At 42.6% G+C, this 25,020-nt stretch overlaps 2 protein-coding genes across 4 annotated transcripts; one reads left to right on the top strand and one right to left on the bottom strand.

Annotated features, from left to right (window-relative positions):
• Window positions 1-909: 909 nt before the first annotated feature.
• Window positions 910-21,607, bottom strand: LOC111954324 (Golgi-associated PDZ and coiled-coil motif-containing protein). 3 transcript variants are annotated; one of them, XM_023973968.2, is made up of 9 exons: window positions 21,251-21,607; window positions 6,681-6,845; window positions 6,489-6,512; window positions 5,052-5,227; window positions 4,804-4,969; window positions 4,604-4,699; window positions 4,302-4,466; window positions 3,355-3,529; window positions 910-1,086 (listed from the first exon to the last, which is right to left on the bottom strand). In XM_023973968.2, the coding sequence occupies exons 1-9, from the start codon at window positions 21,518-21,520 to the stop codon at window positions 965-967; spliced, it is 1,359 nt and encodes a 452-aa protein (XP_023829736.1). In that variant the 5' UTR covers window positions 21,521-21,607; the 3' UTR covers window positions 910-964. The 3 variants fall into 3 exon arrangements, with proteins under 3 accessions (XP_023829736.1, XP_023829737.1, XP_023829738.1); XM_023973969.2 differs by having other exon boundaries at window positions 910-1,083; XM_023973970.2 differs by lacking the exon at window positions 6,489-6,512.
• A 1,108-nt stretch (window positions 21,608-22,715) lies between these two features.
• On the top strand, window positions 22,716-25,013 carry LOC111954207 (nephrocan). Its single transcript, XM_023973744.2, has 3 exons — window positions 22,716-22,916; window positions 23,153-24,054; window positions 24,347-25,013. The coding sequence occupies exons 1-3, from the start codon at window positions 22,716-22,718 to the stop codon at window positions 24,753-24,755; spliced, it is 1,512 nt and encodes a 503-aa protein (XP_023829512.1). The 3' UTR covers window positions 24,756-25,013.
• The last annotated feature ends 7 nt before the right edge of the window (window positions 25,014-25,020 follow it).

Here is a 25,020-nt window from a genome sequence, read left to right as displayed (position 1 = left end):
ATATATATATATATATGAAAGAAATACTTCCAGAGATACCAGAAACTTTGTCATACACAACTTGTTTTCAGAGAACATTAGCCAGTGTGTGCCTCAGAGTAAACGGCAAGGACTTTGAACAGTATGAAGACAACGAGGTAGCACACAAGATGCATTGCTCAGAGTGCCCCATCTTTAAATTAAAATGTTGTGTAATGAGGACTATGGTAACATTCTGTGATACCATTGATCAAACACAGAGGGCACACCCTAATAGTTGAAATCCTTTGAATTCTGACAAGTCTTTCCCTGACTGTACATTCTGTTTTGACATCCAATAGGTGAATGTGGCTGTTCTATATTCTGAACACTTGAGGGCTAAGCCTACTGGTAGCTGGATCTTACAGCGGTGCAGGTTTGACATGGGAATAAACATTGAGATCATAATCAGTGGTAGAAGATGAACATTACAGTTGAGGGAAACCCCTCTACACAAGCTACATGTGTAATAGATAAATAAAAGCCAACATTTATGGAGAGAAGATTTCCTCAGCCTAGTAAAACAGTATTCATTACCAGCAGGGCAGTCTCACAGTAAGGAAGTGTAGTCTTAATGTGGGGGCAAATAGGATCAGTAACTATACACACAGAAAAATACCACTCAGTCCATCCATTCAATCATCTAGACCCACATCTTCTCCTCAATCTGTGGTCTTCTCTCATTGGCTCCTCACCGTTGCAAAGATAGTAACATGAATTTAACAGAGCTTTGAGTGCGTTTCCATGACGACTTAATGATGAGCCGACTATCCCCATTTCTCCCCTCATACATCCTCCATTGGACTCTGATGCAGTCCAGTCTCTCAAATCTCATACAGTATAGTACAAAAATACATGTGCAGTCCAGTCTTTCAGCTCTTCTCCCTACTCCAATCCCACACCCCCCACCCCCCCTCCCCCATTCCTCCAGATCCTCCCTGCCCCTCTAGGAGGTGCTCTTTCCGGACTCAGCGGTCTTAGACGGGGTCTCCTCCGATGGCGTCTCACTGAAGATCCCCGTGTCTCCGTTCTCTGGGCCGTCACCCACGGACATCTTTTCCAGGGCTGCTGCAAGCACATAGAGACAAACATGAATACACACTCTCTCCTTAATGTAACATCTATCACTCTTGTACCAGCTGATATGCCATATTTTCTGTTCATTCACATATGCTCATATGGTATTGTGGCAGTCTAAAGTCCATTTACTAGGCTTGGGCGGTATACCGTATATCAGGGTATTTGGAAATAGCCACAGGAGGCTTCTTAACAGCTTCTACTACCCCCAAGCTATAAGACTCCTGAACAGCTAATCAAATGGCTACTAGGACTATTTGCATCATCTCCCCCCCACCATCGATTTTACACTGCTGCTACTCTGTTTATTATCCATGCATAGTCAATGTACATATTACCTCAATTATCTCAACTAACCTGTGCCCCCGCATATTGACTCTGTACCGGTACCCCCTGTATATAGCCTCACTACTGTTATTTTACTGTTGCTCTAATTATTTTTCTAATTTTCCTTCTATATTTGTAATTACATTTTTTTTTTTTTACTTCAGTTTATTTTTGTAAATACTTAACCAACAATGCAGTTAGGAAAAATAAGTGTTAAGGCCTTGTAAGTAAGCATTTCACTACAAGGTATATTCGGTTGCATTCGGCCTATGTGACAAAAAAATATAGATTTTATGTTTTTTTAATACCGTTGAAATTTCTTTGAATTTTTTTTATACATTGAATATTTTTTCTGCTTTTTAAGTAAATACCTGTAGTCAACTTGTGCAATATGTTAGGTGATAAAAAAGGTTGCGTTCATTTCACCTGTCACATTATTTTTCATTCTGAAGCTTACCAGTGTTCCCTAGTCATGTTGTGTTTGTTTACAAGCACTCAACGAAGAGACACCGGAGCCTTGTGAGTCTCTCACTGTTGTGCAGCACACGCCAGGTGATCTAGTTACAGTATGGAATTCACAACTAAATGTTTGCCAGCTAGTTATCTTATAACTATTAAGTTATAACTGTCTAAAATGCTCCTCAGTTGTGCTAAGTGGTTAGCGTCTTCCAAAATCAAGTATCGCTTGGTAACAGCAGAGAATCCCTTCCTGGATCAAGAGCATTAATGTCTAATATTTGTTTTGCATGTGCAGCCAACTGTGAGTAACATTTTTGAGTTACTTGTATAACTTTATGAGCTGCGATGTCTGTCCTGCAAATACTTTAGGTCAGAGACTGTATAAAATGTTTGCAATGCGCTTGTTAGCATTTAGTTTGAATTCTTTATGGGATGTTACATGTATATTGAACAAAAATATACATGTTTCATGAGCTGAATTTTTTTTTTCTCCAGAAATGTTCCTTAAACACAAAAAGCTTATTTCTCTCCAATTTTGTGCTAAAATKTGTTTACATCCCTGTCAGTAAGCATTTCTCCTTTGCCAACATAATCCATCCACATGACAGGTGTGGCATATCAAGAAGCTGATTAAACAGCATGATCATTACACAGGTGCAACTTGTGCTGGGGACAATAAAAGGCCACTCTAAAATGTGCAGTTTGGTCACACAACACAATGCAACACAGATGTCTCAAGTTTTGAGAGAGCGTGCAATTGGCATGCTGACTGCAGGAATGTCCACCAGAGCTGTTGCCAGATAATTTAATGTTCATTTCTCTACCATAAGCCGCCGCCAACGTTGTTTTAGAGAACTTGGCAGTACATCCAACCGGCCTCTCAACTGCAGACCACGTGCAACCATTCCAGTCCAGGACCTCCACATGCGGGATCGTCTGAGACCAGCCACCCAGACAGCTGACGAAACTGAGGAGTATTTCTGTCTGTAATAAAGCCTTTTTGTGGGGAAAAACTAATTGGCTGGGCCTGGCTCCCCAGTGGGGGGGCCTATGCCCTCCCAGGTCCACCCATGGCTGTGCCCTTGCCCAGTCATGTGAAATCCATAGATTAGGTCCTAATTTAATTATTTAAATTGACTGATTTCCTTATATGAACTGTAACGCCGTAAAAATCGTTGAAATTGTTGCATGTTGCATTTATATTTTTGTTCCGTACTCAGAGGCTCAGTGTGGTTTCAAAATGGCACCCCATGTGCTCAGTGCCGGTACTACCGAATATCCGGGTATGGCACAAGGTCAGTATGAGTATGACAATTAACACAGACTCCCATTTGTATAATGCAAGTGAATGTGAAGTAAAAACACTTTAAGATGCACGTACATGAAAATAAAGCCCTACTACTGTGACAACTACGTGTGCGTTTTTTATGATCAATGAAAGCCCAGGACAGAGGTACAGCAGAGATAACTTGCCTTGTAGTGATGCTGAGTCTGCTGTGCCGTTGTTCCTGCTGGCGGCTGACCCCTCCTCCAGCTCATCCAGGTAGAGGCGGTAGCGATGGCCGCTGTCATCCTCATACTCCACGTTCTCGTCGTCAGAGTCCACCTCCGGGGCCACGTACACCACCTCAAACTCTATCTCTCCCCTCTGGGGTACACAGAGGCAGACACACGCAGACACACACACACACACAGACACACACACAGACACGCGCAACAACAGACGCGCGCAACAAACAGACACGCGCACAAACAGACACGCAGACACGGACACGCAGACACGGACACGCAGACACGCGCACAAACAGACACGCGCACAAACAGACGCGCGCACAAACAGACACGCGTGGACACGCACACACGGACAGCAGCACGCACAGACACGCACAGACACAGACAGACACACACAGACAGACACACACAGACAGACACACACAGACAGACACACACAGACAGACACACACAGACAGACACACACACACACGGCAGTGTGAGAGAAAACTTAACAATAGGTTACCCAAAAGCTTAGTTGGTTTGTTTGTTTGCTGAGGCATGATTAACTGTTTTTCCCCTATCCACAGCAGCAGTCCCACAGGCTAAATGAACCAACCCCAGCATGAACCTTCATTCAATTACTCTAGAGAGTGTGGGCTGACTAAAGTTAAGGATAGACATGACTGACTCAGTAAAAGTTGGAACCCCCAGGCTAAACATTAACTGGGTGTCACAGAGAGGGTGACAAAAGGCTTTTGAAATGTGGATCACAAAAGGAATGTATTCGCTTTTTACTATGGTTTTACTTAGCCTGGTCCCAAGCTGTATATGCTGTAGTCAACTCTTCCACTGTAGCTTGTCACGTCATAATACATAGTCATAAATTCAAGATGCAACCCTTCTCTCTTCCTGGGGCTGAGTCTGACCTGTTGTGAGAGGATGGTGACAGCCTCCTTGTGTTTGGCGTCCCTCAGGTTGATGCTGTTGACAGCCAGGATGGCATCGCCCACATGGAGCCCCCCACAGCGCTCTGCAGGCTGGGTAGGATGGATCTCTGAGATCAGGATGGGTACCCCGTGTTCCTTACCACCCTGTCCATCCAGAAATAACACACAGACACGCACAGAAATATTAGGGCATGGACCATTACAGATGAGCATCACACTATGGGTTGAGACATAGCATTTAACACTTTCTGATTTGGGCAAAAATTGGTGGTGGAGTTTACCGTGATTGAAATTCCAAGTCCCTCGTGATCTTCTTTGGCCAGCACTACTTTACGAATAGGACCAACTCCTTGAGTCTTCTTCAGTATGTCTGTTTCCTGAGGGAGAGATCAAACAAGCAAACAATTAGCGATACACAAAGAGGAAACAAATATTTTCACTACAATGAGAATCAAACCCCTCTACTCTGATGTCCACTCACATGCCCCACTGGAGACGCTAGGGGTTTCTTGGGGTCGTTACGCCCCCTACAGGCCCGGATGACTGTTTTGTGGCGGTGGAGGTGGATCTCAGCCTCCAGCTGGTTCCACAGCTTGTCGTGAGCGGGCCCCTTCATGTCCCGACCCAGCAGCTGGATCTGCTGTACTCTGGAGATGATGGATCCAAAGACAACTAGTTACCACAGTCAGCATTATTGGTTATTTCAGTCTAAGCTAGGGTTAGGGTTACCTTCCAGCCAGCTCCTTGTCCAGGTACTTGGCTGCCAATCTGGCCCCATAGACCTCAGCCTGCAGTACAGCGACGTGCCTACGGAGGGCCTCATTCTCCTTCTTATGCAGCTTGACCTCTGTCTCCAGCTTCACCTCCTTCACCTTCTCCTTCTTGTTGGCCTGCAGCTCCCTCTCCTGTCACACACAGGCAGGCGGGAGGGCGCGGGCGCACACACACACACGCATACGCACACACGCACGCGCACACACGCACGCGAAGATAAATAGTTGAGTTAAACTCTACAGAGAGAGCGAGTGCTGTGCTACATCCACAAATACCATGTCAAAGACGAACATGGATACAGTATAGATGAAAGTTAAATTAAATATCTACTTGAGGACAAGACACACACAGGACACACAAGATATGTAACTGTGGATTTGGCTATAATAAGTTCAAAGCACTAATCCTTATGGTGACCATGATGAACAAGTTGTCCATAGCGGTTAAGTTAGAGATTGAACAAAGGGTCAAAGATGTGAACTTAATCTGTAGAACACAGGTACAGCCAGTTGGTTCATTCAGAACTTTGCATCAAATTGCCAACCAGAACAATTGGTAATTTCCTTTTGGAGAAAATTTGCTTACATTTTCTGATTTGTTATGATGAAAACATGACCACAATCACATATCAATTAAGCACAAAAACTGTTTTAATTGCGAAGTAGGCATTCGTCTGAAGCCAAAAAAGGAAATTCATGAGCACACAATGCCTACTTCACCCATGCTCTACCAAGGTTTTAGAGCACACAGCTTTGACCTACTACTGTAGCTATGTTGGTATTGTACTTCAAACTGTGTGTAAGCAGGTTGCTTAGGATTCAAAACTTCTCAAACAGCCTAATTCATACTCTTAGCGGAGGTGCTCCCACAATAATGTGATTCGTACCGCAAACTTACAAAATAAACTATTGAATGCTTTTCACCTCACACCAAGACATTATCCCATTCTACTACTTTTTCAAACKTTTTAAATTATATGAAAGTAAGCTTTGCTTTTATAAGACCATCTGGCTTGATTGAATGAGCTTTTTTGTCTTGTAGTAATTTATGTGGTACCTATTTCCCTTTGCACTTTGTTGACTATTGAGACAAAACTCTTTCCAAGTATCAAAACATGCATTTTCCTATCAAATCGGGCAACACGAATATACATGAATAGGCAATAACAAACAACAATGCTACAGTAATTCCATATCTGATATCACTGTCAGTCATTGCTAGCACAAGCCCCATAGAGGGCCTGTTGGACTTATTAATGAGCAACTGTTGTCAGCAAGAGCAGGAAAAKACCAAACTTGAGGTTAGGATGAGTACACAGACACATGCAAGACACAGACGCACAGCTATCACTAACCACAAAACCAGACACACAGACGACATGCACACACTTACCATCTCCTCCACTGAGGGAACAGGCTTAAGGTGAGAAGAACAGAAGGGGTCAAAGGTTAGAAAGGCAGAGTTAAAATCACAGCCAAGCAGTGGGGAAGAATACCACCATTTACCACTTTACAGACCCACTGGAACCTCGGCAGGTATACCCCAAAAATATATTAGCAGTCGTGTGTGTGTGTGGTGCCCTACCATCCTGTCTTTGATGGAGTCAGAGTCCACAGTCTGTCCAGCCTTGGCATGAAGCTGCAGCTGCATGGCATGAAGGTGGAGGAGCTGGTCGTGGACCTCCCTCTCCACCACCACGTTCTCCGCCTGCACGTCAGTCAGCTCCGAACGCAGGTCCACCAGCTGAGCCTGGAGGAGGGAGAGAGTTACATAAGTGTACGCTTCTTCTGATTTCCAAGATTCTTAGGAACCCTCATCATTTATATATAGTGCAATCAGTGTGCCATGCCCATGCCATTATCCCATGCCATTATTATTATCAGTGTGCCATTAGCCCATGCCATGGATTGGTCTGTTTTACATTCTCTCTCTGTTCTCTTCCAGATTTTTCAACAAGTTTTTTCTTAGAAAGCAGGCTACTATTTATTCAAGCCTGAATGAATTTTGCCAAAATGAATAGGCCTACAAATCGTGCACTCAGGGTTGTCTATTGTATGCAAACAAAACCCTGAAAAAAAAAAATCACATTTGTGCTAGTCTCTGGAGCCTACTGAGCTTGGCAACATGGGAAGCATACTTAGGTTCAGAGACAAATCACTTATTTATTTATGCCATTGAACTGGGGCCACCTGCCCGTCACAGCCGTGGGAATGAATTAATCTATGATATGAATGAGGTTCATATTTTAGGATTCACTCCACCTATGATGATGAAAGAAGAGTGTGCTTATCATGTGAATCTGACTGAATACTAAACAGCCTCTGTCTCCTAAATGATTTATCATCATCCTCAGACAGAGACTCATCTATCACTGTTATAGTCAGGCCTTCATTATAGAGACCCAGTCTAAATCAAATAGAATACTCTATAGTACGAATATTCTATAGCTTCTCAAATGTAAGATAGGTAGGGGGAAACAGTGACACACACACACACCAAAAAGGGCAGGACATCCTGATTGTGACACAGTGTGGAACGTGGGCATCTCTTTGCTGGAGGCTGAGTCACTGAGAGTGATCTCTATATTAAATTTAAGTTTCAATTTAAGGGGCTTTTTTGGCATGGAATTTTTATTTATTTATTTAACTAGGCAAGTCAGTTAAGAACTACTTCTTATTTGCAATGACGGCCTATACCGGCCAAACCCGGACGATGCTGGGTCAATTCTGCGCCGCCCTATGGGACTCCCAATCACGGCAGGTTGTGATACAGTCTGTATTCGAACCAGGGTGCCTGTCATGACGCCTCTAGCACTGAGATGCAGTGCCTTAGACCGCTGCGCCACTTGGGAGCCCCAACCATCGCCAAAGCAAGTGAAATAAACAAAACAAAAAATCAACAGTAAACATTACTCACAAAAGTTCCAAAAGAATAAAGACATTTCAAGTGTCATATTATGTCTATATACAGTATTGTAATGATGTGCAAATACTTAAAGTACAAAAGGGAAAATAAATAAAGATAGTATTTACAATGGTGTTTGTTCTTCACTGGTTGCTCTTTTCTTGTGGTAACAGGTCACAAATCTTGCTGCTGTGATTGCACATGGTGTTATTTCATCCAATAGATGTGGGAGTTTTTCAAAATTGCATTTGTTTTCGAATTCTTTGTGGATCTGTGTAATCTGAGGGAAATATGTGTCTCTAATGTGGTCATACATTTGGCAGGAGGTTAGGAAGTGTAGCTCAGTTTCCACCTCATTTTGTGGGCATAGCCTGTCTTCTCTTGAGACCCAGGTCTGCTTTGGCTGCCTTCCTCAATAGCAAGGCAATGCTCACGGAGTCTGTGCATAGTCAGAGATTCACAGTGGTCAGGTATTGTGCCACTGTGTACTTTCGGTTTTGTGCCAAATAGCATTCTAGTTTGCTCAGTTTTTTTGTGTCTATATCCGTGCTCTCTAATCAGAACGGCTAAAACACGGGTCCGGCTGACCTGTCCTCTTCCTGATAAAATATGCCAGAGTAACAGTCCGGAGCCGAGACGGAGGAATTCTTAATAGCTGAGCCATCACTTTATGTTTGGTCATTATTCTACAATCTATTTTGTTTKCATAAAAAAACCTTGCTCCCTCGACAAGAGCAAAAAGCTAAACTGTGTCTCAAGTGTTGGCAACATAATGACAGAAAGCAATTCCCTGAAGCTTGGCTTCCCCGGCAGACTTACATCWTCCACAGTTAAGCTTTTTAAGTGATTCACACACACATGCAAAACTGATTCATCTCACATAAGTAGATAAAGCCCCCATTGAAGTCTCAGTAGGACTATGGAGAAAATAAAGAATAGTTTTAATAGATTTTTAACGAAGGGGGTAAAGTAGATTACACCAGCGGACCCCATCCTCATGGGGTCTGAAACAGGCACCAGCCAAGACACCAAATGTCCTTACGTGTAGAAACACTAAGTCACTGAACATCTGGGTACCAGAGAGGCCCTGGACCTGAAGACATTCTTCCTCTTCRGTCTTATGGTCTTCAGCAAATATAGATCCAAATGTAAATCTAGCCGATTTACACTTGTATTCATCTGGAATTCTGAGTTGGCCAAAATTCTGAATCTAGAAATGGATGCCCGCAATGAGTTCCAATGGCTGGGCAGGAAAAATGGGCTTGACTCACCAATCTGAGCCTTCAAGGTCTAGAAAACCTTCTACTCTACTTTCATGAGTGTTTACTAGCTATTCTGACAGCACAGCAGCATTGCTAAGAATAACATGCCAACAGACCAAATAAAATGGGTTATGGTGCAACTACACTAGGTCATTTTTAGCCAACACTAGTTTATATGCTGTTATAAACTGGGTAGTTCGAGCCCTGAATGCTGACTGGCTGACAATTGTGGTATATCAGACCGTATACCACAGGTATGACAAAACATTTGTTTTTAGTGCTCTAATTACATTGGTAACCAGTTTATAATAGCAATAAGGCACCTCAGGGGTTTGTGGTATATTGCCAATATACCACAGCTAAGGGCTGCGTCCAGACACTCCACTTTGCGCCATGCTTGAGAACAGCCCTTAGCCATGGTATATTGGCCATATACCACACCCCTCTGGCCTTATTCTTTAAGTAAGGTCCCAATGAGTAGAAGGCATGGGTGTCAAACTCAATCCCTTGAGGGCCTAGAGTCTTGCTGGCTTTGGTTTTTCCTTTCAATTAAAGATCAAGACAACCAGGTGAGGGGAGTTCCTTACTACTTAGGCTGCGGTCCAAACACGTAAAACACACACCCTATCCCCTCAGCCCTCAAATTAAGTGGACACTTCTGATGACGTTTCATGACGTCTGACGAGTATACACTTGCAGGGCAAGGGGCGAGGGAGGAAGGAATGGTTTTTAAAATGGACTGCCCTTGTTCGGAAATTCGTCACTTGTTCATCCCGCGATGATTGTGTGTTCAGCCACTGGTAGCTTGTGGGTGCTTAATATGCGCTACAGTCAATTATGATTGCATGTCCACCTATATTAACTATATAATTATTAATATGCCTACTGTATGATAGCAAGCAAATTAATTTGCTAACTACCGTTAGCCTACCTAGCTACTTCTGAAGGATAAAAAATATTTCTACAATTTCCAAAAGCTAATCAAACAAAAACATCTTACTTTTGCGAGACGTGTTTGTGCATTAGTAGCACAGTTTCTAACTTCTTTACATTAGTTTTTACTTACACTTGTATTTTGACTCCATATTCATATTGAGATTTAAAGTTTTGCCGGACTTTTCTTAGCTGATGTACAATYGTCACGAATTGAATTATGGGGTGTTTTAGGCCCCGGAGTGAACATAATTGTACACTCGCAAACTCGACTAAAAACGATGGCTGAGGGGCTTACGTTGCAAACTTCCCTTGCTTGGCTAATCATTTGCACCACCCTCCAAGATGGTGATGGGGATTCCCCCAAGGGCAAAAGGCGAGGGTAAGTGGACGAGGGTGTGTCTTTTAAGTGTTTGGACTGCAGCCCCGGTGACCTTAATTTATCTATCAAGTACAAAGGAGTCAAGAAAACTCAGTGACACAGCACTCCGTGGAATGAGTTTGACACGTGATATAAAACACTATTCACACAGGAATAGTATTAGTAGAGAACGTGGTAATGTGTTTCGACAGGATTAGTTTTTTTTATGCAACAAATTGACAGTTACAACAAAAACGTAGAGTTTTTTTTATTTAACCTTTATTTAACTACGCAAGTCAGTTAAGAATCGGTTAAGAACAAATTCTTATTTACAATGACGGCCTACCAAAAGGCCTCCTGCGGGGACAGGGGCCTGGGATAAAAATAAATAAATACTATATAAATATAGGACAAAACAGACATCACAACAAGAGAACAACACAACACTACATAAAGASAGACCTAAGATGACAACATAGCAAGGCAGCAACATATAACACAGCATGGTAGCAACATAACATACAGTTGAAGTCGGAAGATTGCATGCACTTAGGTTGGAGTCATTAAMACTCGTTTTTCAACCACTCCGCAAATTTCTTGTTACCAAACTATAGTTTTAGCAAGTCGGTTAGGACATCTACTTTGTGCATGACACAAGTCATTTTTCCAACAATTGTTTACAGACAGATTATTTAACTTATAATTCACTGTATCACAATTCCAGTGGGTCAGAAGTTTACATACAATAAGTTGACTGTGCCTTTAAACAGCTTGAAAAATTTCAGAAAATGATGTCATGGCTTTAGAAGCTTCTGATAAATGATGTCAAGTAGCCTGAGTCAATTGGAAGTGTACCTGTGGATGTATTTCAAGGCCTACCTTCAAACTCAGTGCCTCTGTTTGACATCATGGGAAAATCAAAAGAAATCAGCCAAGACCTCAGAAAAACAATTGTAGTCTGGTTCATCCTTGGGAGCAATTTCCAAACGCCTGAAGGTACCACGCTCATCTGTACGAGCAATAGCACGCAAGTATAAACACCATGGGACCACGCACCCGTCATACCACTCAGGAAGGAGACGCGTCTCCTAGAGATAAACGTACTTTGGTGCGAAAAGTGCAAATCAATCCCAGAACAACAGCAAAGGACCTTGTGAAGATGCTGGAGGAAACAGGTCCAAAAGTATTTATATCCACAGTAAAACAAGTCCTATATCGACATAACCTGAAAGGCCGCTCAGCAAGGAAGAAGTCACTGCTCCAAAACTGCCATAAAAAAAGATGGACTACGGTTTGCAACTGCACATGGGGACAAAGATCGTACTTTTTGGAGAAATGTCCTCTGGTCTGATGAAACAAAAATATAACTTTTTGGCCATAATGACCATCGTTATGTTTGGAGGAAAAAGGGGGAAGCTTGCAAGCCGAAGAACACCATCCCAACCGTGAAGCACAGGGGTGGCAGCATCATGTTGTGGGGGTGCTTTGCTGCAGGAGGGACTGGTGCACTTCACAAAATAGATGACATCATGAGGATGGAAAATTATGTGGATATATTGAAGCAACATCTCAAGACATCAGTCAGGAAGTTAAAGCTTGGTCGCATATGGGTCTTCCAAATGGACAATGACCCCAAGCATACTTCCGAAGTTGTGGCAAAATGGCTTAAGGACAATAAAGTCAAGGTATTGGAGTGGTCATCACAAAGCCCTGACCTCAATCCTATAGAACATTTGTGGGCAGAACCGAAAAAGTGTGTGTGAGCACGGAGGCCTACAAACCTGACTCAGTTACACCAGCTCTGTCAGGAGGAATGGGCCAAAATACACCCAACTTATTGTGGGAAGCTTGTGGAAGGCTCCCCAAAACATTTGACTCAAGTTAAACAATTTAAAAGGCAATGCTACCAAATACTAATTGAGTGTATGTAAACTTCTGACCCACTGGGAATGTGATGAAAGAAATAAAAGCTGAAATAAATCATTCTCTCTACTATTATTCTGACATTTCACATTCTTAAAATAAAGTGGTGATCTTAACTGACCTAAGACAGGGAATTTTTACTAGGATTAAATGTGAGGAATTGTGAAAACGGAGTTTAAATGTATTTGGCTAAGGTGTATGTAAACTTCAACTTCAACTGTAACAACATGGTAGCAACCCAACATGGTAGAAGCACAAAACATGGTACAAACATTATTGGGCTCAGACAACAGCACAAAGGGCAAGAAGGTAGAAACAACAATACATCCAACAAAGCAGCCACAACTGTCAGTAAGAGTGTCTATGATTTAGTCTTTGAATGAAGAGATTGAGATAAAACTGTCCAGTTTGAGTGTTTGTTGCAGCTCGTTCCAGTTGCTAGCTGCAGCGAACTGAAAAGAGGAGCGGCCCAGGGATGTGTGTGCTTTGGGGACCTTTAACAGAATGTGACTGGCAGAACGGGTGTTGTATGTGGAGGATGAGGGCTGCAGTAGATATCTCAGACAGGGGGGAGTGAGGCCTAAAATAGTTTTTTAAATAAGCATCAACCAGTGGGTCTTGCGACGGGTATACAGCGATGACCAGTTTACAGACTAGGGGCGGCAGGTAGCCTAGTGGTTAGAGCATTGGTCCAGAAACCGAAAGGATGCTGGATCGAATCCCCGAGCTGACAAGATAAAAATCTGTCGTTCTGCCCCTGAACAAGGCAATTAACCCACTGTTCCCCTGTAGGCCGTCATTGTAAATAAGAATTTGTTCTTAACGGACTTGCCTAGTTAAATAAAATATTAACAGAGGAGTATAGAGTGCAGTGATGTGTCCTATAAGGAGCATTGGTGGCAAATCTGATGGCCGAATGGTAAAGAACACCTAGCCGCTCGAGAGCACACTTACCTGCCGATCTATAAATTATGTCTCCTTAATCTAGCATGGGTAGGATGGTCATCTGAATCAGGGTTAGTTTAGCAGCTGAGGTGAGAGAGGACCAATTACGATAGAGGAAACCAAGTCTAGATTTATCTTTAACCTGCAGCTTTGATATGTGCTGAGAGGAGGACAGTGCACTGTCTAGCCATACCCCCAAGTACTTGTATGACGTGACTAGCTCAAGCTCTAAACCCTCAGAGGTAGAAATAACACGTGTGGGAGGAGGGGCATTCTTCTTACCAAACCACATTTGTTGTAGAGCATTTAACACAAAATCCAGGGAGGGGCCAGCTGAGTATAAGACTGTATCATTAGCAAATAAATGGATGAGAGAGCTTCCTACTCCCTGAGCTATGTTGTTGATGTAAATTGAGAAGAGCATGGGGCCTAGGGTCGAGCCTTGGGGTACTCCCTTGGTGACAAGCAGTGGCTGAGACAGCAGATTTTCTGACTTTATACACTGCACTCTTTGAGGTAGTTAGCAAACTAGCCCAAATACCCCCCAGAGACACCAATACTCCTTAGCTGGCCCACAAGAATGGAATGGTCTACGGTATCAAAAGCTTTGGCCAAGTCAATAAAAATAGCAGCACAATATTGCTTAGAATCAAGGGCAATGGTGACATTCTTGATGACCTTTAAGGTTGCAATGACACATCCATGACCTGAGTGGAAACCAGATTGCATACCCGAGAGAATACTATAGACATCAAGAAAGCCAGTCAGTTGATTATTGCCAAGTTTTTGCAACACTTCTGATAAACATGGCAAAATAGAACCTATAACAGTTAGGATCTTGGTTCCCAAATTTCTAAACCATACCAAACCACCTTTGGTATAGCGTCGCCATAATATTTGATTTTAGAAAGTGTGTTCATAATCATTAGGATATTTTAGCAATCCGCAATATAAGACGTCCTAAATACCCCCCAGCCTTCAGATGTGAGCTAAACAATGCACTTGATATGCGTTTTAGGCTATGAATGAGGAAGTGAACTTGTCATTTCCAAACGTTTAGTTCAGTTGTATGCTGGTTGCATTAAATAGACRTAATATTTTTTATTGATGCATTTGGCAATGTTCAACTCATTCGCACATAACGTATAAACAAAAGCATTCCCTGTGAAAGTTGATACATCTAGGCCCTTCATATATAGGCTATGCACAGCACTGTTCAATTTATCGAGTMAGTTTCCTTGCTCAAAGTGCAAGCAACACCTGTCAAACTCAGACATTTCTCTCAAAACACAGGAATGTCGATTCGCATGGGACTAGTATTATCAGATGATTTTGGAGTTTGCCAAAAAAAACAGTCGGTTATTCTGGCTGGAATTGTTACTCTCCTGACATGGCAGATTCGAACAGGACTAAAATTACAAAGACGTGGTGTTTTGTGCTCATGCACATATTTGCACTACCCTTCTTCCCCAGTAAAACTAATCCAGTCCGAATAGGATTTTAGGCAACCTAAAACTCTTCTTGAGCCCTATTCGCATGGGACTAGTATTACTAAAGAACGTTGGTTATGTATGGTCTTCTGTGTGAGAACCTAGATTAATATTGGGCGATTCCACGACAGCTGAAAATATTTTGGGCATCTCAGATCTGTTCTGGCAATTCTCACATAGGAACTTCATTCGGAGGAAGGATGTTTAACATGCTTTTTACATTTATTTTTTTATCATGATGAAATTGTCGATTTTAGGCCCTTTTTAGACTTATATTCCTTTTAGTGCTCCCTCAAATATGGAGTAGCCTATGTCCAGTTCATGAAAGACATTTTCACATTCATTTATTCAACATTTAAAAAATCTCAAAACTACCCTTTTTGATTTTGCCTATTTTTAGACATATTGTTTCAAGGCTCTACAGTGCGACCATTTGACTTGCATATGCGCCTAAATATTTTGCTGTGCGACCTGGAATTTTAATTCAGGAGCACCGGTGCGCCTAGAAGAATTAAGGATTCTAGCTTTAATACCTCATAGTTTTCATTGCGTTCCTAAATGTCTTTGTGTGCACCTACATTTTTCAAATGAGGGACAGACGTGCTCCTTGTAAACTAAGGTCAGCATAGAGCCCTGTGTTTGCAACAATATACTCTTCAAACACATCACATTTCCAGAGTGGGCTCTCTGCTACTTTTAAAAGATATGACCCATTTTTTGTTCTTCTTCATAGAAATAGACATTACAGGTCATTAACCAATCACAGTTCTCCTTTAGGATTGCACATTCAGAAAGTCACCAGAAGTGGGAGAACCCTTTGAATCCATTTTCCCATTCACAGTGTTGGTGGTGCTCATAAAATTGATCACACCGTCAGAATTAGCAGAGAGCCCACTCTGGAAATGTGATGTACTTGTAGAGTATATTGTTCCAAATAATATGTCTTAAAATCAACAAGGGTAGTTGTGGTGCTGTAAACAGCAAACCCTCTTACAATGCCCTTCCAGCACTCCCCAGTTAGGAGGCTAATAGAGCCCAGCTGAGGTTCATTAGTCAATCATGTGTGTGATTGTTCAGCCAATCAGACCAAACAGTTGAGTAGGCTGCTGCTGCTCACATTCAAGGGGAGAAAGGACTGGAGACAATAGCAGACAGGCTGGGAGCTAAAATACTTTAAGAGAGACCTTAGTTACTGAAGTTATATGTTAAATAACTTAATCTTGAGCCTTTATGTTTGTAAAATGTAATACATCTGAAATTTTAACAGTTTACTCTTCCTCTACCCTGAGACCCCTTCTAGTTCTGGTCTGTGGCCCCTCCCAAGAATCTGCTGCAGTAGTTGAGATTCATATTTTTGATATTGAATAAATGAAAATTGTATTAAAGAATCAAGAAACTTTTAAATTTAGAGAATAATAATACCAAGTAGAGGTCGGCCGATTATGGTTTTTCAACGCCGATACCGATACCGATTATTGGAGGACCAAAAAAGGCCGATACCGATTAATCAGCCGATTTTTAAACATTTATTTGTAATAATGACAATTACAACAATACTGAATTAACACTTATTTTAACTTAATATAATACATCAATAAAATCAATTTAGACTCAAATAAATAATGAAGCATGTTCAATTTGGTTTAAATAATGCAAAAACAAAGTGTTGGAGAAGAAAGTAAAAGTGCAATATGTGCCATGTAAGAAAGCTAATGTTTAAGTTCCTTCCTCAGAACATGAGAACATATGAAAGCTGGTGGTTCCTATTAACATGAGTCTTCAATATTCGCAGGTAAGAAGTTTTAGGTTGTAGTTATTATAGGAATTATAGGACTATTACTCTCCATACCATTTGTATTTCATATACCTTTGACTATTGGATGTTCTTATAGGCACTTTAGTATTGCCAGTGTAACAGTATAGCTTCCGTCCCTCTCCTCGCCCCTACCTGGGCTCGAACCAGGAACACATCGACAACAGCCACCCTCGAAGCATCGTTACCCATCGCTCCCCATCGCTTGAAACGCTATTAGGGCGCACCCCGCTAACTAGCTAGCCATTTCACATCGGTTACACCAGCCTAATCTCGGGAGTTGATAGGCTTGAAGTCATAAACAGCTCAATGCTTGAAGCATTGCGAAGAGCTGCTGGCAAACGCACGAAAGTGCTGTTTGAATGAATGCTTACGAGCCTGCTGCTGCCTACCATCGCTCAGTCWGACTGCTCTATYGAATATCAAATCATAGACTTAATTATAACACACAGAAATACTAGCCTTTGGTCATTGATATGGTCGAATCCGGAAACTATCATTTCGAAAACAAAACGTTCATTCTTTCAGTGAAATACGGAACCGTTCCATATTTTATCTAACGGGTGGCATCCCTAAGTCTAAATATTCCTGTTACATTGTATACACTTCAATGTTATGTCATAATTATGTACAATTCTGGCAAATTAATTACGGTCTTTGTTAGGAATAAATGGACTTCACACAGTTCGCAACGAGCCAGGCGGCCCAAACTGCTGCATATATCCTGACTAGCTTGCACGGAACGCAAGAGAAGTGACACAATTTCCCTAATTATAAAAAAAAATCATGTTAGCAGGCAATATTAACGAAATATGCAGGTTTAAAAATATATACTTTGATTATACTTTGTATTGATTTTAAAGAAAAGCCATTGATGTTTATGGTTAGGTTTGGTGTAGGCTGTGATTCGATGAGAAATTAACAGGCCACCGCATCGATTATATGCAACGCAGGACACGCTAGATAAACTAGTAATATCAACCATGTGTAATTAACTAGTGATTATGTTAAGATTGATTGTTTTTTATAAGATAGGTTTAATGCTAGCTAGCAACTTACCTTGGCTTCTTGCTGCCCTCGCGTAACAGGTAGTCAGCCTGCCATACAGGCTCCTCGTGGAGTGCAATGTAAGGCAGGTGGTGTAGAGCGTTGGACTAGTAACCGGAAGGTTGGAAAAACGAATCCCAAGCTGACAAGGTAAAAAATCTGTCGTTCTGCCTCTGAACAAGGCAGTTAACCCACCGTTCCTAGGCCTTCATTGAAAATAAGAATGTGTTCTTAACTGACTTGCCTAGTTAAATAAAGGTGTAAAAAAAAACATACATTTTAAAAATCGGCCAAATCGGTGTCCAAAAGTACCGATTTCCGATTGTTATGAAACTTGAAATCGGCCCTAATCAAATCAAATCAAATTGTATTAGTCATATACACATGGTTAGCAGATGTTAATGCGAGTGTAGCGAAATGCTTGTGCTTCTAGTTCCGACAATGCAGTAATAACCAACAAGTAATCTAACCTAACAATTCCACAACTACTACCTTATACAACACACACAAGTGTAAAGGGATAAAGAATATGTACATAAAGAATATGAATGAGTGTGGTACAGAACGGCATGGCAAGATGCAGTAGATGGTATAGAGTACGGTATATACATATGAGATGAGTACTGTAGGGTATGTAAACATAAAGTGGCATAGTTTAAAGTGGCTAGTGGTACATGTATTACATAAAGATGGCAAGATGCAGTAGATGGTATAGAGTACGGTATATACATATGAGATGAGTACTGTAGGGTATGTAAACATAAAGTGGCATTGTTTAAAGTGGCTAGTGGTACATTTTTACATAATTTCCATCAATTCCCATTTTTAAAGTGGCTGGAGTTGAGTCAGTATGTTGGCAGCGCCGCTAAATGTTAGTGGTGGCTGTTTAACAGTCTGATGGCCTTGAGATAGAAGGTGTTTTTCAGTCTCTCGGTCCCTGCTTTGATGCACCTGTACTGACCTCGCCTTCTGGATGATAGCGGGGTGAACAGGCAGTGGCTTGGGTGGTTGTTGTCCTTGATGATCTTTATGGCCTTCCTGTGACATCGGGTGGTGTAGGTGTCCTGGAGGGCAGGTAGTTTGCCCCCGGTGATGCGTTCTGCAGACCTCACTACCCTCTGGAGAGCCTTACGGTTGTGGGCGGAGCAGTTGCCGTACCAGGCGGTGATACAGCCCGACAGGATGCTCTCGATTGTGCATCTGTAGAAGTTTGTGAGTGCTTTTGGTGACAAGCCGAATTTCTTCAGCCTCCTGAGGTTGAAGAGGCGCTGCTGCGCCTTCTTCACAACGCTGTCTGTGTGGGTGGACCAATCAGTTTGTCCGTGATGTGTACACCGAGGAACTTAAAACTTTCCACCTTCTCCACTACTGACCCGTCGATGTGGATAGGGGGGTGCTCCCTCTGCTGTTTCCTGAAGTCCACAATCATCTCCTTTGTTTGTTGACGTTGAGTGTAGGTTATTTTCCTGACACCCACACTCCGAGGGCCCTCACCTCCTCCCTGTAGGCCGTCTCGTCGTTGTTGGTAATCAAGCCTACCACTGTAGTGTCATCCGCAAACTTGATGATTGAGTTGGAGGCGTGCATGGCCACGCAGTTCGTGGGTGAACAGGGAGTACAGGAGAGGGCTCAGAACGCACCCTTGTGGGCCCCAGTGTTGAGGATCAGCGGGGTGGAGATGTTGTACCTACCCTCACCACCTGGGGCGGCCCGTCAGGAAGTCCAGGACCCAGTTGCACAGGGCGGGTCGAGACCCAGGGTCTCGAGCTTGATGACGAGTTTGGAGGGTACTATGGTGTTAAATGCTGAGCTGTAATCGATGAACAGCATTCTCACATGGGTATTCCTCTTGTCCAGATGGTTAGGGCAGTGTGCAGTGTGGTTGCGATTGCGTCGTCTGTGGACCTATTGGGTCGGTAAGCAAATTGAGTGGGTCTAGGGTGACCGGTAGGGTGGAGGTGATATGGTCCTTGACTAGTCTCTCAAAGCACTTCATGATGACGGAAGTGAGTGCGTACGGGCGTAGTCGTTTAGCTCAGTTACCTTAGCTTTCTTGGGAACAGGAACAATGGTGGCCCTCTTGAAGCATGTGGGAACAGCAGACTGGGACAAGGATTGATTGAATATGTCCGTAAACACACCAGCCAGCTGGTCTGCGCATGCTCTGAGGACRCGGCTGGGAATAATTAAATCGGCCATTCCAATTAATCGGTCGACCTCTAATACCAAGATGTCTGTATCATGTAGGCCTACTGTTCACCGATCAAAGGGTCTCACAGGAGGCATGTATAGGCCTAAAATGGGCACTTACTTTCATGATATTCTCAATGGTTTGTGAAAAAAGCATTTCAAACATCCTTCCTCCCATTGAAGTTTGAGAATTGCCAGAACAATCTGCAATACCAAAAATATTTTCTGCTCCTGCTGATGTGGAATCTGACAATTATTAGTGAACTTCCCATGCTCCAGTATTTGACATTTCTATGCCCTTACCTTGGTGCCTTTGATGTGTTTTATCATGGGCTTCTGACCTGACCTTCCTGCTGTAATGTGACCATTGTGTCAACCTGTCATTAGCTCAAAGCTACCTTAGGTAGGTGGAAAACATGTAGGCCTAGTTAAAAATGTAAAAATACAGATCTAACCTACTTTCTCTAAATAGATCTTAACATAAATCTAATTGGTCACACACCAACAGCCGTAACCAGTGGACAGAAAACAGGCATTTCACAAACCCAATCATAGCTGATTTTCCACAGATTTGGTTTACTTTAGCCATGTCATATACCCTTAGGCCATGACTTTGTAGTAGGTGTTGTTGGGTGCCAACTGGTTGTGTAAAGCCAGAATTCCTGCTCTCAGCACTATACTGCGCTGAAGGTAGAGGCTGAAATGCAGTATCAATTTACATACAGGCAGTAATAGGAGCTCTACGGTAGTCTCAAGAATTGCTGGGAAGGTGTTGACAGAGTCAACTACACCACTGACCAAACAATGGCTATTGAGCATGGTAAGGTCATGGTGGAGTAAGGGTCAGGATGACCCTTGTTTCTGTTTCTCTCATCAATAGATTTGATGGCTTCTCACAATGTGAAGTGGCTGTCAAATATTGTGTGTGTACTGTCACCTAATTCTTATTCTGTCAATTGCTGGAGCAGAAATGCAGATTGTCAACACAAGTTACACAACATATATTGATACTGAGTGGTCAATTTCAAACTTTTAGGAAGGGACAATGTACGGAAATTGTTGTTTGGGATTATGTCGGGCCATCTACCCTCGACCGGTCACTCAACTGGATGTCCAGAGACGCACTGTCATGCATGAAGAGAGCTATGGAGGACATTCCAATTCTGACAGCTATTTAGCTAACTAGGAGCTAGCTTGTTGGCCTACACAGCATAAGTACACCATTAACATATCAAATGATCATGCGCATTCTTTTTAGCATTTATACAAGACAAGTTTGCGCTCACCTCTACTTTGTGATTAAGTTGAAAAATCGTCTGGGCTTTGTGGCAAAGCTGAGCAAAACAGGAGCTGAGACTTGTCATCTTTTGACGACCCTCGTATGTGATGTCAGCTTGATCTGGGTCGATTTCTCCAAGTAGTAAATCKACGTCAACAAACGCCTTGTCAAACTCCTTCTCCAGAACCTCAAGCCACCGAAACATGGACATCCCCGTGCCTGGACTGACCAGGGCCGTGCCCTGGGCTGACGGAGAGGCACCGGCCGAGCCAGACATGTCCAACAGTGCAGGCTAAAAGCTAAAGCTAGCTGACTAACCGATTCCCTTCACAAATAAAATCAGCGCTTTGTTTCCGACACACTGTATAAGTTAACTGAGTCGTAATACCAGAGTTACACTGTACTCTAAATGCCCTAATCATACGAAAGTGTTTCTTTTCAGAGAAGACTAGCTAAAATAAATGTATTTGGTTCTTTCCCAAAACCCTAATGCTACCAGGAAATCCGAAATCGGATACGGATTATAGCTATGAATCGACTACAACAGTCTGCCACACAACAGAGAAAAAGCAATCGATAGCATATCTAGTCAATCTGTGTCGAGTTCTTGGGGGCAGTTTCCTGCCACTCCTTATACTGGCAGACAGTAGCACATATTATTGTACCTTTTGTCGTTAACAATTGCAGTTAAATGCTTTGCTTTTCACACTTGTTTTTGTTGGCCACTCCCTGTGTCTAAAATATCTTGTTGGAGAGTGTAAACATTTCTTATGTCATTGTAGGCATGGTGTGAGTGGCTATGCAGACAGTATTACATATTTTACATAGCTACTTTTTGCATTAAATAAATTACTTTTAATTGTATTTGCTAACCTCTTATCTCACACCATTGTTGGAATAATCAGACAAATATTTTATTTATTTAATGTTCATGAGAGAGAAATATACATTCCCTGGGTGGCACTACAGAAGGCAATCGTTCAGTTAAAAGACAAGTGGTCGTTGTTCATTAATCTGTATTAAATGTTACTAATAATATATGCCATTTAGCCAACGCTTTTATCCAAAGCGACTTAGTCACACGTGCATGCAGTAATCAGGGTTAAGGTAGTTCATCTAACATCTCTTAAAACATAACATGCAAATATATGGCAACTCCTTCAAGACAGTGGCAGACAGAGTATTCAAATAGACAGAGGAGGAAATAGTTTTTGTTTAACTGAATGGGTTGTAAATGGTTTATCAGCAAGTTTCTCACGTCCGCAAACAGAAGGGCTATCTATTACTGTTTGTGTCAGTTCCTTGTCGGTGTCAAATGTTGTTTTTTAACCAAGATAAACATCTCTGCCATTGTTCCAAATGAAACAGAGCACCTACTCTCTCCCACATAATCCTTGCTGAGGTATTTAAACCCCAGAGCAAGAGGGAGTGCTGTTCTTTTTTACTGAGATGCCCAACTAGGCTGGGTGTTCATGATGCGGTTTCTCATGATCTTGCTGGCAAGTATTACATTGCATACTCTCGTGTGCATCTGTAGCAATGTTTGTCCAAAGAAGTGTGTGTGTGATAGTGCAAAGTCAGTGCAGTGTTTCAGGTTGCAGTCTTTTCCCACTGGAATCACTAAAGATGTGAGGAAACTAAACCTGGGATACAACCACATCAAGCAACTAAAGGTAAGAGTGGAATTGCTAATTTGATAATAACCATCGAGAATCAGTGACATTGGTAACAATAGATTCACTATCAAACCATTTTCAGACCTTTCATTTTAGCAATCTTGTAATTAATCCTTAGAAATCAGTTTGATTTAAACACACTGAGGGATGATTTACTTCTGATTAATAGCATATTGTTTGTATAATGGTGCACATTAGTTCATATCTTCTCCTGATATGTTTGTCTTTTCCAGGGTAGAGACATATCTGGCCTGACAGAGCTGGAGGAAGTGATCATTTCATCCTGTGGAGTGGAGGTGGTGGAGGCCAATGCTCTCAGGGCTCAGGGGCTACTAAGAAGCCTGGATCTACAGAAGAATAAACTGCATCAGATCCCCCGTGGTCTCCCACCCAGCCTGGAGACCCTCAACGTGGGCCACAACAGGATCACAGGCCTCCAGGAGTCTGTCTTTGAGGGGCTGAAGAAACTACGTCTGCTTGATCTTCAGAATAACCAGATCACCAACCTGCGTTCCAACACCCTCTCCACCCTGGAGAAGTTGGAGTGCCTTTACCTGGATGGAAATCAAATTGAGACAGTGCAAGGTGCTCTGAGACTCCCCCAACTGAATCTGTTGAGCTTGGGGAACAACAAGATCCCCTGTTTTCCCTCATCCTTTTTCACACCACTACAGTCCTTGACGACACTGCGTTTACCAGGGAACCTCCTATCAAGAGTCCCACTCGATCTCCCTCACGCCCTGTCCTACCTGAACTTGGACAGGAACCAAATACGAGCACTGAGAAACCGCGAGATGGGCCAACTCCGCAACCTCACGTCTCTGTCTGCGTCCTACAATAGGTTGGTTTCTGTGGACGGTGGCCTTCGCTTGCCCAACCTCACAGTGCTGGAACTGCCAGGAAACCACCTGAGGGTGCTGCCCAGTAGACTGAGCCCCAAACTGGAAAGACTGGACTGCAGACAGAACTCCATCCAGGAAGTCACCTTCCAGCACCTGTCTGGAATGAAACAGCTGAAGCATCTCTTCCTAGAGAATAACACAATCTGGAACTTTGAAGCTAATGCTCTGAGGAACAGCGTTCACATAACCAACCTGGCTCTGGAACAGAACCTCCTCTCCTCTATTCCAGACGGGTATGTATTTCATCCCTTGATATGGTGCTTTATTAGCATGTTGTAGACTAACATTTGGGATCATATTTATGAATTCATGAAATACATTATAGATGTGTTGTACATTCAATTGAGTATTATAGATAGAATAGTGGCCTAACCACATTGTAGGTCTTTGGTTAAACATATTTGAGTATAAAACCACAAGATGATAGATAAACACATCTTAACTGTAGATCCATGTGACTCCTTTGGCCTTTTGGTAAGAGCAGACACAACTGTGCACTGTTCTGTTAACATGTCTCTCTGGCAGGCTTCCAGAGAGTCTGATCCGCCTGGACTTGAAAGGGAACCGCATCGAGGCCGTCCAGGAGCAGGAGCTGAGATCCCTGAAGCGCCTGCAGGTGTTGAACTTGAGGAGAAACAAGCTGACCTCCCTCCCCCAGATCACCCTGGACCTGCTTCCCCGGCTGAGGACCGTCTACCTAGACGGGAACCCCTGGAACTGCAGCTGTGAGCTCCTGGGGGTCAAGAGGACCCTGCTGGCCAGGAGGGTGGAGATCCCTAAAGAGCTGTGTAACGAGCATGTGAGTGCGCCGGGGGACAGCTGGAGAGCGTACCTGATGGCCCAGGACAGATGTGAGGAGTACTTCATGGAAACCGCACCTGAGGACCAAGTGGAGCAGACAGACACTGAGGAGTATTATGACTATGATTCGTAGATGGAGAAAATAAATGTAGCGGGGGAATTTCATGTTTAGCTGAACATACTGGGTATTTTGAATGTTTTAACATTTTACTGTAGTTTGGCAATTAATACTAAGGAAGTTACCTTTAGCTGTGTAGTCTATAGAAAAACATTGAACTACTGTATTAACAAACAGCCATTGCAATATACATTGGTAAATAGGTTTATGTAGAATATACCTTAAATACCTAATGTATAATAACATAATAATAAATAAACAAGTATATCATTACAGTTTT

The sequence above is a fragment of the Salvelinus sp. IW2-2015 genome, linkage group LG28 (assembly GCF_002910315.2).
Source record: "Salvelinus sp. IW2-2015 linkage group LG28, ASM291031v2, whole genome shotgun sequence".
In the NCBI taxonomy this organism is placed as follows: Eukaryota; Metazoa; Chordata; class Actinopteri; order Salmoniformes; family Salmonidae; genus Salvelinus; species Salvelinus sp. IW2-2015.
Note: the sequence above shows the minus strand (reverse complement) of the source record. Positions and strands in the feature narration are given on the sequence as shown.